The 12,243-nt window shown below is 49.5% G+C and overlaps 2 protein-coding genes across 5 annotated transcripts in view; both read left to right on the top strand.

Moving 5' to 3' along the window:
* The window catches only part of LOC149916274 (uncharacterized), a 37,951-nt gene extending 30,913 nt beyond the window's left edge, over positions 1-7,038 (top strand). For 3 of the 4 annotated variants that reach the window (XM_090148970.1, XM_090148969.1, XM_090148968.1), the window contains exon 4: positions 6,053-7,038. In XM_090148970.1, the coding sequence (XP_090005096.1) occupies positions 6,053-6,488 (436 nt within the window). In that variant the 3' untranslated portion in view covers positions 6,489-7,038. Of the gene's footprint in view, positions 1-5,707 lie in introns of all 4 variants that reach the window. The other variant, XR_016470397.1, reaches the window with a different exon arrangement.
* Positions 7,039-7,149: 111 nt separating this feature from the next.
* Positions 7,150-10,238, top strand: MEX3B (mex-3 RNA binding family member B). The gene is made up of 2 exons (XM_031587699.2): positions 7,150-7,939; positions 8,665-10,238. The coding sequence occupies exons 1-2, from the start codon at positions 7,681-7,683 to the stop codon at positions 10,083-10,085; spliced, it is 1,680 nt and encodes a 559-aa protein (XP_031443559.2). The 5' UTR covers positions 7,150-7,680; the 3' UTR covers positions 10,086-10,238.
* The last annotated feature ends 2,005 nt before the right edge of the window (positions 10,239-12,243 follow it).

Consider the following 12,243-nt stretch of genomic DNA (forward strand, 5'->3'; position numbering starts at 1 on the left):
ATTGCCACTAACCAGTGTGGCATGGCATCTGAGAAAGATAGTGCTGGAAGGGTGTGAACTGGAGAGCAGATGATGGGGTTTGAAACATCTTGTTTGCTTTGGCAGGATAACCAAAATCTTGATGCTTTCCCACAATCTGTTCTAAGGATGTAGGTTTTGCTGTGCTGTATCAGATTATTACTCTGGGAATTTGTGTGTCCTGCCTTTGCCAGTGGACAGCCCTTGATGCTTCAGATAAAGATAAATGCCCAGACTCCCCACAGGGGAATTCCAAAGTTAGATGATGTTTCTTCAAGTGGGGTTTACATTACTGCAGAATTACCAGGGGACCAGGGGAGGTTTTCTCTCTCCCATACCAAATCATAAAGGATACATCTACTCAGTCAGGCAAACAAGGTCCAAGGCTGCTCAGGTTCAGGCTCACATACCATACATACTATTTATATGTAAGTACATGCTCTGGTATGAGCCTTAGGTCAAGTGCACTCCAAAAAGGTGTCCTAGCCTTAGCAACATCCTAGCTCAGCTCCAAGCTTTGGCACCCCAGAGGTGGGACCAGGCTGGACCTGGGTGCACTGCAGCCCCCAGGGGTTTCCCTGTTCCCTGAGCACCACATGAGCCATGTGAACCCCAGTCAGGTGAGAACCAGTGCTGTGGCATATGGGCTGTGGCCTTTGACCAGCTCGAGCACTCTCCATGTTGTCGAGGCAGCAGCAGTTCTCAGAGATCTGCTAAAGCTGAGCAGACAGCTGTCCTTTGACCTCCATACCAGAGCTCTGTTTCTGTCCCTGCTTGGCAGTGCAGCTTCACAGCAGCAGAACTCCCCATGCCAACAGCTGCTTAACCCTAGCTCTGAGATGACGCATCTCAAAAGGTGGGGGCCTAAATTAAAGAGATTAAAAAAAAAAGAAAACCAACCCCTTTCTCTTTACGCCTTCTCTCATGCGTTCAGAATTGGGAATCAAATCCTCTGATGCTAACAGAAGTAAAACTGAAACTTCTTGTTCAGGATGTCTACTTGTTAAAGGCAGGTGGGAGGAGGATACAAGGAGATTTTTTTTTTCTCCTCCTGACATTCCCTCCCAAACACAGTACTTCCAAGTACCATATTTATACAAAGCTAATGATGATGTGCTAGGTATCCAGCAGTAATTTTCACGGGGTTATGTTGTTCCTCCATCAGTAAGGTCTGTACTCAGGGCTCAGTAATAACAGCAGCACAAGCTGCAGTTTCATGCCCTGTGACTGGAGATTGGCTGTGACAGAAACGCCAGTCGTCCTGGCAGCGTCTCGCATCTGATGGAGGCAGAAGGGTATGTGAAACAATGGCTTTGCCAGCAGATGTGGTTCTGTAGGGACAGTAGTGTCTGTGGTACGAAAGTTCCCTCCCGAAATACAGATCTGTGGGAACAGTGAGTGTCTGTATCAGTGACAACTTTGCAGCATCTGCTGGGACAGTAATGTCTGTGATACTTAAATGTATCTCTGCATCTGCTGGGTCAGTCAGAGAGAGATGTATTGTGTATGGTCAGTCTTAGATGTGAAAATCGCCTTCACTTTCCTTTAATCTGAGGAATTTGAATTTTTTCCCACAGAGTGAATAAGAACCATTTGATGCACAAAGAGCTAAAAGTATTTATAAGTCTTTTCCATGTAGGAGAGGCATTGCCACACTGCAGCTGCCAAGAAATACTGCCACATTTTCTCCTATCGTAGTATTAATCATTAATGGTTTTGTCCTCAATGAACAGCCTGAGTATCTTCAATGATGCTCTTGTGAGTGCTAATGCTTTGTGGTTGCAGTGAGAGCATCACATGAGAAATCTGTTTGTTCAGAGCAGAGATGCGCCACAACCCCAGTGTTCTCAGACCAAGTTTCAAACATTTCTACAGACAGGTGTATGCAGATAAAGATTTTTAATTTGGGTCCATGTCTGATTTAGCACCAGATTCATGTTAGGCAGGACTGTGCTGGAGATGGTCAGTTTTCCCACAGAAGCAATTCCATTTGGATGGCAGGGTATCTCGCTAGAACAAAGGCTGATGTGGGTTTTTTTATTGAGCAGAGGGAGATGCAAAAGGTTCTGCCTCAAGGTTATCCATTATACAGGGTTTGTCTAGATGCTTAAACACTGTGCTTTGGGCAAAGACAGAAATGAATGATGATTAATACTTATCAATTAAAATCTAATCCTAGCCCATGTGTATTTATATGCTGAACTTTCACCTACAAGCAATTCTGTGACAAGAATTAGATTTCCTTTTACTGGAGAGCACTGGAATTATGGTCAGGGCCATAATATTCACTCATTTATTATGAGTACTGCATTTGTGCCTAGAGTTTGACAAGGCATTTTGCATATTTATGGTCTCTTACAAGGGAGTTTATAAACAATTAGCATTAAAGGACAATTGTGTTATCCTTCTGATAACAGCACTAAGACTGGGGGGAGGGGAAGCAAAGGCTACGTGTTTTATGACTGCAATTTTAATTAACTATTTCAGAGATTGAAAGTAAATTAAAATATAATTTACTATTTCCTAGATTAAAACTGATTGAAAAAACCCTCGGTTACGAGCTATCTCAGATCTATGCATCATCTAGCTCAGTCTAAACATACAGATGTAAATCCTTTTTTTTTTTAATCTATCTATTGCTTAATAGCCCAGGCCCAGCACTGTGATGGGTATGTTATAGATAGGAGATGCCAGCACTGCATCACCCACTGAGCGCCAGCCCAAGGGCCCTGGTAACAAAGAGCTCCAATCCCGCTCAGCGCAGTGCTGCACTGAGACCTGCGCACAGAGCAGCCGGGAGGCCGGCCCTGCTGCATCATGTGAGAGCGGGGGGAAGGCAGGATGGATTTTCAGATTTGAACTCTGGTCGGCACTATTGCTGAACACCGTTTAACTGGCTACGCAGTGCGATAACCTTTGTTCTTAACAGAGAGGCAGAATGGAGCACTAAGTGAAGGAGGCCACTTAGACTCCAAGTGGAGAGCTTTAAATTGGGCAGCTGTTCTAGATGGTTACTTCTGATTTATTATAAAGGCATCTGTGGGCGTTGTGAATTGCCTTCCATCAGTCGTGTTAAACAAGACTGCATTCTTATAAGGCAGTTTATCCCCTGCACACAGCCACGTTCTGATCACTGCTGTCAAACGCATAGCAAATGCATGTGAAGAAAGCAGAGCATGTGATGACCATTACAAAAATCTTTTTCATTTTAATATACCAGAAAGAAAAATTTTAGTAAAGCCACTAGCAACTAGCAAAACTTTATAGTATCAATGTTTGTCTGAGACCGATTGTGACCTTTAAAGGTCTGAGACTTTCTGGATTGGGCAAAATTCTTTTCACGAGTTGTCTCAGAAGATCTTTGCTTTATTAAAAAAAAAAAAAAAAAAAAAGAAAAAAAGCAAATTAATTTTGTAGTTTTGTAACAAGGAGAGGTGTAGAGATATAGGGATGAGAGTGCCTATAGAGAAAACCATCAGCACCATCTCCCTGTTTGTATTTCTTGACGTGACACTCAATATCACACGGGAAAGGGGCACTTTGCATCTTCCCCACCCCTGAGCTGCTTCCATCTCCCAAACGTGTCACAAAGTCGCTCGCTATTCCATCTCCTTTTTATTTCTTGTAGTTTGTTAACACAGCCACAGTGTTTGGAGAGTTCTGCCCATACCTCAGCACGAAACACCCAAAACGGATGGAACAAGTAGTAGAAAATAATAGACATTTTCAACTGCAATTCAGATTCTGGATGAATTGTTTGTAAACATCTCATCTAGAAGTGTGAAGGGGCTGAGCTAGCATCATCAAAGATGACAAATTCTGACACGGCGCTCTGAGATTTCATGGCTATTGAATGTAGGTTAATATGGGATTCAATAGGAAATCTGGCTTCTGTATTGTTAAGTATTACAGGAAACGAAGGAACTTGTCAGTTGTCTGCAGATTGCTAATTGCTGCTTGTTGCAGAGGCAAGAGTTTAATTTGGGTGTGTTATCACAGTAATCACGTGCACTGTCTTGGGAAAAAAAAAAAACCAAAAACAACTGTACTCCTAATCTGATTGATAATCTGGCCTGTGGGATTTGGGGCGTTATTTTGCAAGATTATGGTAAATAAGAACTTCACAGTAAGTGGTGTAACAGTATGCAGGAGTGTCCTTTGGGGTAGGGACGTGGGATAGAGTAGAGCGGCAAATCTCTGGTATGAAGAGATTTCCTTGTCCCTTAATTCAGTCATCCCTGAGATGTGTGTGATTTATTCTTTGTGAAGATGCATCAAAAATGCAGGTCCCGTTTATTCTAAATGAAAATGACATCCTCTTATTATTGTTAATGCTTTGTATTTAGAGTAGCATCTAAAGGCCTGGGATTAATTCATGACCTCTTCATGCTCAGAGTACTGTGTACACATACAGTAAGCTCACTGCCCCAAAGACCTTACACTTTAATTAAATAAAGGTTGGAGGAAGGAAGTTTTATTACCTCTGTCACAAATGGGAAATGATAAAAGAGAGAAACTTAAAGGACTGAGAGTTACACTCCTCCTGCAATAAGTCCTGTATTTGCCTGTAATATATCCTCCCTTCCTGCTTTTGTTAACTTGCTGTTAATTGGTAGCTGGTTGGTCTCTCCCCCAGAGATGGACTTTACTTTAATTCTGCATATTGTTCAAGGTTGTATGGAATGAAAAGGATTATAGACAGATACTCTTTAATTTAGATCTGATCTAAATTATTCTGAAGAATTACTTCTATGGAGTAAGTACATTCACATGAGTCTTGTGGGCATTGCTTGTTGCCACCTGAGCATGCTAGTGCATAGACTGTATTCCCAGGGCACCGTGCACTTGCTGTGTGCATGTTTTAATGTACAGCAGCCTAACTGTGCTATTGTTCTTATTTCATGTAGTTTGCTCTCGAATGTTTTCAAAAACGGTTAGGAAGAAAAGCAATAGCCTTCAAGATGCTGGACACAGGGTTCCTAGTAGGCTTAAAATACCAGTGCACTCTTAGTCTGCTGGTCTGCTTCTTCCTTCCCAAAAAGCTTCTTCTATAGAAGGGACTAAGTTTTATTTCAGATATTTTTAATTAGTGCTTCCAGCTTAACATTAAAATATAAAGCTAGTTCTGTATGGATCTTGCTTGAGAATAACATTTTCTTTGGAGAGGAACATAAATGTGAGGGTAACTTGTTTTCCTTTTGCTCATCAGTCAGACTGTGGATGGTCTGTGTGGGGAACTGGGACAGAAACCCAGTCACAGGTTTAGATGTGAGGGGAAGCGGGGGAGAAGAAAGGAGAACAAAACAAAACAAGGAACGGTAAAATCCAAGTATGTCCCAGCCGCTCTGCTCATATCTTTGCATTTTGGTGTCTTAGACGTCAACAAGAGCAATCCTTTATATTGACGTGCCTTTGCCTCAAGGGTACAGTCCCCTCACTTCTGCCCTGTCCTGCTCCGTCTGCTAAATGGGTACAGATATCTTCTGTCAGATTCTGGGTTCCCAGAGTTAAAAGGACTCCAGAGAAGCAGAGTTATCATTTTTATTTAATAATAAGGCGCATTATCTCTATTGCTGTTGAAGGTTATGTCCATCTGCTTTTTGTTTTAAAAAGATGTTCAGTGCTCAGAATAGTAACATGTCTCAGGCTCCTTGAGCCTTTGTAAGTAATAGATCATTCTCCCACACAGACACCATCACTGCTGGAAGTGTAAATGTGCAAAGTAGGAAATCTTTAAAATATGAAACTACAGAATTTCCTCAGCAGAGGGGACGACCTCAGCACTTGGGAAAGGACACCCCCAGAGTAAATGCCCTTGATGGAAAACAATCTGCTGGGACTTTGTTACAAAGCATGCAAACATCCTGAGGAAGTAGCAGTCATTGGCAATAAACACTGCATGTAAACGAGTACCTGCATCTCGTTAGTTGTTTGTGGGGCAGCTGCCCGGCAGCTCTGGGGGGACTTGTAAACTCCTGTCCCCATCCACATGGATACAGTAAAACAGTTACTTGGTGTTTGGTTTTCTCTGCAGGAAGACTTCTGCCCGTCATAGTTGGCAAGGGCGCAGAGAACGCGGACTTTTTAGCGGTAGTCATTGGAGAAAACCTGGAAACCAACACGTGAGGGCGGTGTTTTTACGAGGTCGGTGGCCGCAACGCCCCTCCGGCAGCGCACGGGAAGGTTTTTGTGTCAGGGAACCTGCGTTAAGAGCTGCTCTGCCCGCCGGGGGTGGGGCAGCGGGAGCGGGGCGGAGGTGTGGGTGCGCAGGGCCCGGCGGGTGCTTTGTTGTCTGCCGGCTGCTGACATTGCGCCGAGCGGCTCGGCACGGTGCGTTCTTCTCCGCCCTCCCTCTTTGGAAGCCGCGGGGCCGGGCGCAGCGTTTACCACCGGTGCAGCACCGAGCAGCGCCGGCGCGCCGGCTCCTCGAGGAGGCCGGCGGGCACACCGCCGTACCGCCGCCCCGCTGAGCGCCGCAGCGAAGCCCCGCAGAGCGGCGAAGCGGGGCTCGAGGCCGCCACGCCCCCCGGCACCGCGCCTTCGCCCGCCCGCGCCCGAGGGGAGCGCGCGGCTCCCGCACAGCCCTCAGGGGCGGCCCCGCGCCCTCGCGGCGGCGCCTCGCTTCCCTCAGGGGAGCCCCACAACGGGGCGCGCGGGACCCCGCTCCGCTGAGGGCGCCGGGCCCGCAGTGCGCATGGCGGGGGGGAGGGGCGCGCAGGCGCGGTGCGGCCGCGCTGTGGCGGCGGTGTGGCCGGGGCGCTGCCTCCTTCCCGGGCGGCCGTTCGGGCACTGCTCCTTAACTGGGAGACAAAGCGCTGCGAGTCGACACACCCCCCTCAGTCGAAAAAAAGGGGGGGGGGAGAAGAAAAAAAAAAAAAAAAAGGGGAGGACGGAATAAACCGGCCGCGATCAGCGCGCTGCCGAGGCAGGCCTGGCTGCTGCGGGGCGGGCTGCGGCCCGGCATTGTTCCGCGCGACAACAAAGAGCGGCGCGGGCCCGACGCCGCCCCTCCCCGCGCTCCCTCCCCCCCCCGCAGCCCGCGGCCAATGGGAGCGCGCGGCGACGGCGGCGGCGGCGGCGCGGGGCTGACAGCGGCCGGCGCCCGGCGCGCCCCCGCCCTCCGCCCGCTGCCTCCGCCTCTCCCGGGCCGTCTGGCTGCGGCGGTGCCTCAGACAGAGGAGGGGAGAGGAGGAAAAAACGCTGAGTGAGTGGAGTGGAGCCTGGGAGGGGCTCCTTAAAGAAACGCTGCCATCGCCTGGCATTGTGGCCGGCGAGGAACTCGAGGGGGGGAAGCGATCGGAGCTCCTCTCGCTATCCGCTGCCCGCCCCCCCACCCCACCCCCAGCCAAAAAAAAAAAAAAAAAAAAAAAAGGAAAAAGGGGAAAAAAAAAAAAGAAAAAAAAAAAGAAAAAGCCTCGAGGGGGGAGCCGTGCGGTGGGGGGGGTCCCGAAACCATCTTATAAACCGGATTGCACGGAGCGAGGAGGAAAAACAACAACAAAAAAAAGAAAGATACAAAATATCCCAGCGAAAGGCGACCGCCCGCCGGCTGCGGCAGCCGCCCGCCCCCCGCCCCGCGCTCCCGCTGGCCTCGGGCTGCCTTTGTGTCGGAGCCCCGCGCCCCAGCCCGGCGCAGGCGGCGGCTGCAGCGCGGCGCGGACCATGCCCAGCTCGCTCTTCGCCGACATGGAGAGGAACGGCAGCGGCGGCGGCGGCGGAGGAGGAGGAGGCGGAGGGGGAGAGACCCTGGATGACCAGCGAGCCCTGCAGATCGCCCTGGACCAGCTCTCCCTGCTGGGGCTGGACAACGACGAGGCGGGCTCCATTTACGACAGCGAGCCTCGGAAAAAGAGCGTGAACATGACGGAGTGCGTGCCGGTGCCCAGCTCGGAGCACGTCGCGGAGATCGTGGGCAGGCAAGGTGGGTGAGCGGCGGACAAAGAGCGCGGCCGGGCGCCGGGATGCGCCGGGAGAGGATAGATGGGGGCAGAACGCGAAATCCGGCTGCACGAGTTGGGTTTGCTAAAGGGAACGAGGACAAAAGGGAGCCCCGGCGCGGGTTTCGTCCCCCGAAGTTGGAAACCGGGGGTTATTTTTAAGGAAGGGGGACGGAGCGGGGAAGTGGAACAATGGGATTGAAGCATCCGCATAGGGGAGCGTGGCTCGCTCGGTGCGGCCGCTGCTCTTCACCTTCCTCAGAACCGATTTTATTTTTCCGAAAGGAAAGCACTTAGCAGGAACGCGGGCTGAGCAGCGGCTTTGTGCGGGCTGCTCGCATTGCATTGCATCGCATCGCATTGCATCGCACTGCATTTCATCTTTCCGGCCGTGCCGCCTCCCTGCACGCTGCCCTTTGTTGCCGCCGCTCTCGGGGCTGCGCGCTGGCAGCTCCCGGGCAGTGCCCGCAGCTGTGCCGCTGCCGCCCGCGGTGCCGCTGGGCGCTTGCCAGGGCTGTGGCTGCCGTCGCGTTGCACATCGCTCCCGGACGCGGTGCCAGCATCGCCCCGGGCAGGGGCAGCGCGCTGCGGGTGGGTGTGTTCCCCCCCCTCCCCCAGCTGCACCCAAAGAATGGGTTGTAACCGGTTCTCCCCCGCGCTTTTTCCTTCCCCTCCCCTTCGCCTTCCGTCTCCCGCATCTCGTTCCCAGGTTGTAAAATCAAAGCTCTGCGGGCAAAGACCAACACCTACATCAAGACCCCGGTGCGCGGGGAGGAGCCGCTCTTTGTTGTGACGGGCAGAAAGGAAGATGTGGCCATGGCCCGCAGGGAGATCATCTCGGCGGCGGAGCACTTCTCCATGATCCGAGCTTCGCGGAACAAGAACACGGCCCTGAATGGCACCGTCCCCGGCCCCCCCAACCTGCCCGGCCAAACCACCATCCAGGTGCGGGTGCCTTATCGCGTGGTGGGTTTGGTCGTGGGGCCCAAAGGAGCCACGATTAAGCGCATCCAGCAGCAGACGCACACCTACATTGTGACACCCAGCCGGGACAAGGAGCCGGTCTTCGAGGTGACGGGCATGCCCGAGAACGTGGACCGGGCACGGGAGGAGATTGAGGCGCACATTGCCATGCGAACCGGCGGCATCATCGAGCTGACGGACGAGAACGACTTCCACGCCAACGGCACGGATGTTGGCTTCGAGCTGAATGGCACGGGCAGCCTGTGGAGCAAGCCCACGCCGCCCAGCATCACGCCCACCCCGGGCCGCAAGCCCTTCTGCAACTACCGCAACGACAGCTCCAGCTCGCTGGGCAGCGCGTCCACCGATTCCTACTTCGGAGGTGGCACGGGGGGCGGCGGGGCCCGCCTGGCCGACTACAGCCCCCCGAGCCCAGCACTCAGCTTCACCCACAACGGCAACAACAACAACAACAGTGCCAACGGCTACGTCTATGGCGGAGGTGGTGGGGATGTGCTCTCCTCCCCAGACTGCTGCTCCGAGCTGCCCTTCGACTCGCCACCTGGCTTCGACCTGGCACCCGCCCCGCCGCCCGGGGCTGCCCTCCTCTGGCCGCAGTTTGAGCGCGGCCCTGCAGCCGCACCGCCCTCGCCCGCGCCCTCGCCCGCCGCCGCCGCCTTCCCGGGCGCTGCGCCCGCCAATGCCAACCTGGCGCTGCTGGTGAGCGGCCCGAGGCGGGGCGGCAGCGCTCCGCCCCCGGCACGGCTCTCCCCGCCCCTGCACGGCAGCGCGGCGGCGGCGGGGCCCGAGCACCCGCTGGCACGCCGGGTGCGCAGCGACCCGGGCGGGCGGCTGCTGGCCGCCTCCTACCCGCTGTACGCCAATGGGCTGGGCGGCCATCTGCCAGGTCTGCCCTCCGATTCATCAGCTTCCTCCTCTTCCTCGTCCAGCTCGTCGTCCAGCTCGTCCTGCTCGTCGTCGGGCGTGCGGCGGAAGGGCAGCCGCGACTGCTCGGTGTGCTTCGAGAGCGAGGTGATCGCGGCGCTGGTGCCCTGCGGCCACAACCTCTTCTGCATGGAGTGCGCCAACCGCATCTGCGAGAAGACGGAGCCGCAGTGCCCCGTGTGCCACAGCGCCGTCACCCAGGCCATCCGCATCTTCTCCTGAGCCCGGCGGCCGGCTGGGTGCTGTGCGGTGCATGCTATACATAATAACGGGCGACTCCATTCTAGTGCTAGGCTAGTTTTTACACTGTACTTTAATACGAAGCTTCCAAATCTTCCCTCTTTTTTTTAAAAAAAAAAAAAAAAAGAACAAAAACTGTTGAAAAAAAAATGAAAGTAGGAGATGCTTTGATGATGACAATGGTGTGTGGACTCTTAGTAAAACGTGCTGGTAGTTCCTAGGATGCGTATTACAAAATAATTAAATCTATGGGTGGATACTTTTCTGAATGTTCTTGAAAGGGCAAGAAGTTCCTGTGAAAACCATGATACTGCAGCTTTATCAAAGTTTTAAAAAAAAAAAAAAAGGAAAAAAAAAAAGAAACAAACTGTAACATATCTCTTATATATATTAAAACGTTTAAAGGTTTTAAAGATAAATTGCATTAATACAGATTGAAGTATTTTATTCTTTTTTGACTTGAAAAATTATATTTCATATTGCAAAGATGTTTACAAGTATTTTAATTTAAGTTCAGTGAACTTTTTTGTAGCTGGGTTAAATCTTTTTTATTTTAGTATGGCCTTATGGCAAAGAACACTGTATTATTTTAATATCACACAATTGTGAACGGAATTACAAACCATAAAATGTGTAATGCTTTGAACAGTATTCTGTTGGGATGGAGATTTTATAGGTTCAGAAAAAATCTTTTAAATCTGCTTCACCCAGCATATTTTCTATTCAGTGATATAAAGCATATTTTATTCTATATTATTACAAAAATGGAAATGTATAAACATATGTCAAAAGGAACTGTTGAAGCTTTCTAACATTTGTATAAATAGAATTCAGTGGAAATTACAAAAATTCTGTTGCACCACTATAGTTTTAGTATTTCTATTTTAATACATTTGTTTACCACTTGTTTATGTATATGTAGGTGACGTTACTTGAGCTTAAATGTACTTTACTGAGCAAAGTTTAAAAACAAAGTATATTTTATTTTATGATAAAGGGCCTTTAACCTCATGGTCAAATACTAATATTATATTTGCTGAGACAAGATTTGAAATTGTATCAAGAGTTTTATTTTTCTGACATTTAAAGTTCTACATAATAAAAGTAAAACTTAAGTAATGGTGCTACTTCATGTTTTTTTAAGTATTTCTATATAAATAAAATATTACAGAAAAAAAAAGTACGCTGTGTGGTGATTTGATTTGATGCGCTGAGAGTTTCTTCTGGAATTTTTGTTCCCCACTTGTATCACTGAGACGTGTTCTGAGTGTGAACTGTGTCATGTTCGTGTTGCTGGAACTCTTCAGCTTGTGAAGGCTTCCATGGTGGTCCTTCCTGTGATGATACTGTAATACATGTTTTTAAGGGAAAAAGAAAAAAAGATATGATTTCATATCTTATATATATATATATGGGGCATATCCCTGAGGTTATTCCACGTGTTAAAATACTGTTTCTTTTCTTGGTTGTGAAAAATACTTGGTTTCATATGTGTTGCTACATTTAGCAAATAGAGTACATGTAAGAAAGAAGAGCTTGCAGCTTCTTGGGTTTGTGATCTGAAAGCACAGAACAGGGGTGTGTCCTTTGTTGTAATGTGCTGATAGAGCCGGTCCTGCTGTGAATGCAGCCGGTCCTGCTCCATCCTTCCACAGGGTTTCAGAATCTCATCCCAATCTGAGTGTTTCCTAGAGCAGAACAAGGGCTTTTGTGTCTTCCCTGAGTTCTTGAAATTGCTTCTTGGTATTTGGCAGCTGTGGTTCAGATAATTGGTGCTGACAAGCTTATATGAATAAAAAATTTATTGCTGTGTAAAGTTTGTTTGCTTTCGATGATGCCCACACTCGTATAGGGGCAAAGGAAGTACAGAAGCTTTCTGACTAATGTGTCAACAAACCCACCAGGCAAACACTGCAGTATTTTGGTGCTGAATGTAGTCAACGTGTGTAAGTGAACTTGCTGGTTAAAGCATGTTAGAGCAGATTTCAGAAAGGTAGCTGCAGATCATTTTAAACGTTTGTTTTTGAACGTGCCGGTGCACTTTGCAGCAGGCGAGCAAAAACAACAAACAGAACCCAAACTGTGTAGCATATCTCGTATGTTTTACTTTGTGCTTAGCAGTGTATGCCAGAGCTGCTCC

This window comes from Phasianus colchicus, chromosome 12, assembly GCF_987193195.1.
Source record: "Phasianus colchicus chromosome 12, bPhaCol1.hap1.1, whole genome shotgun sequence".
In the NCBI taxonomy this organism is placed as follows: Eukaryota; Metazoa; Chordata; class Aves; order Galliformes; family Phasianidae; genus Phasianus; species Phasianus colchicus.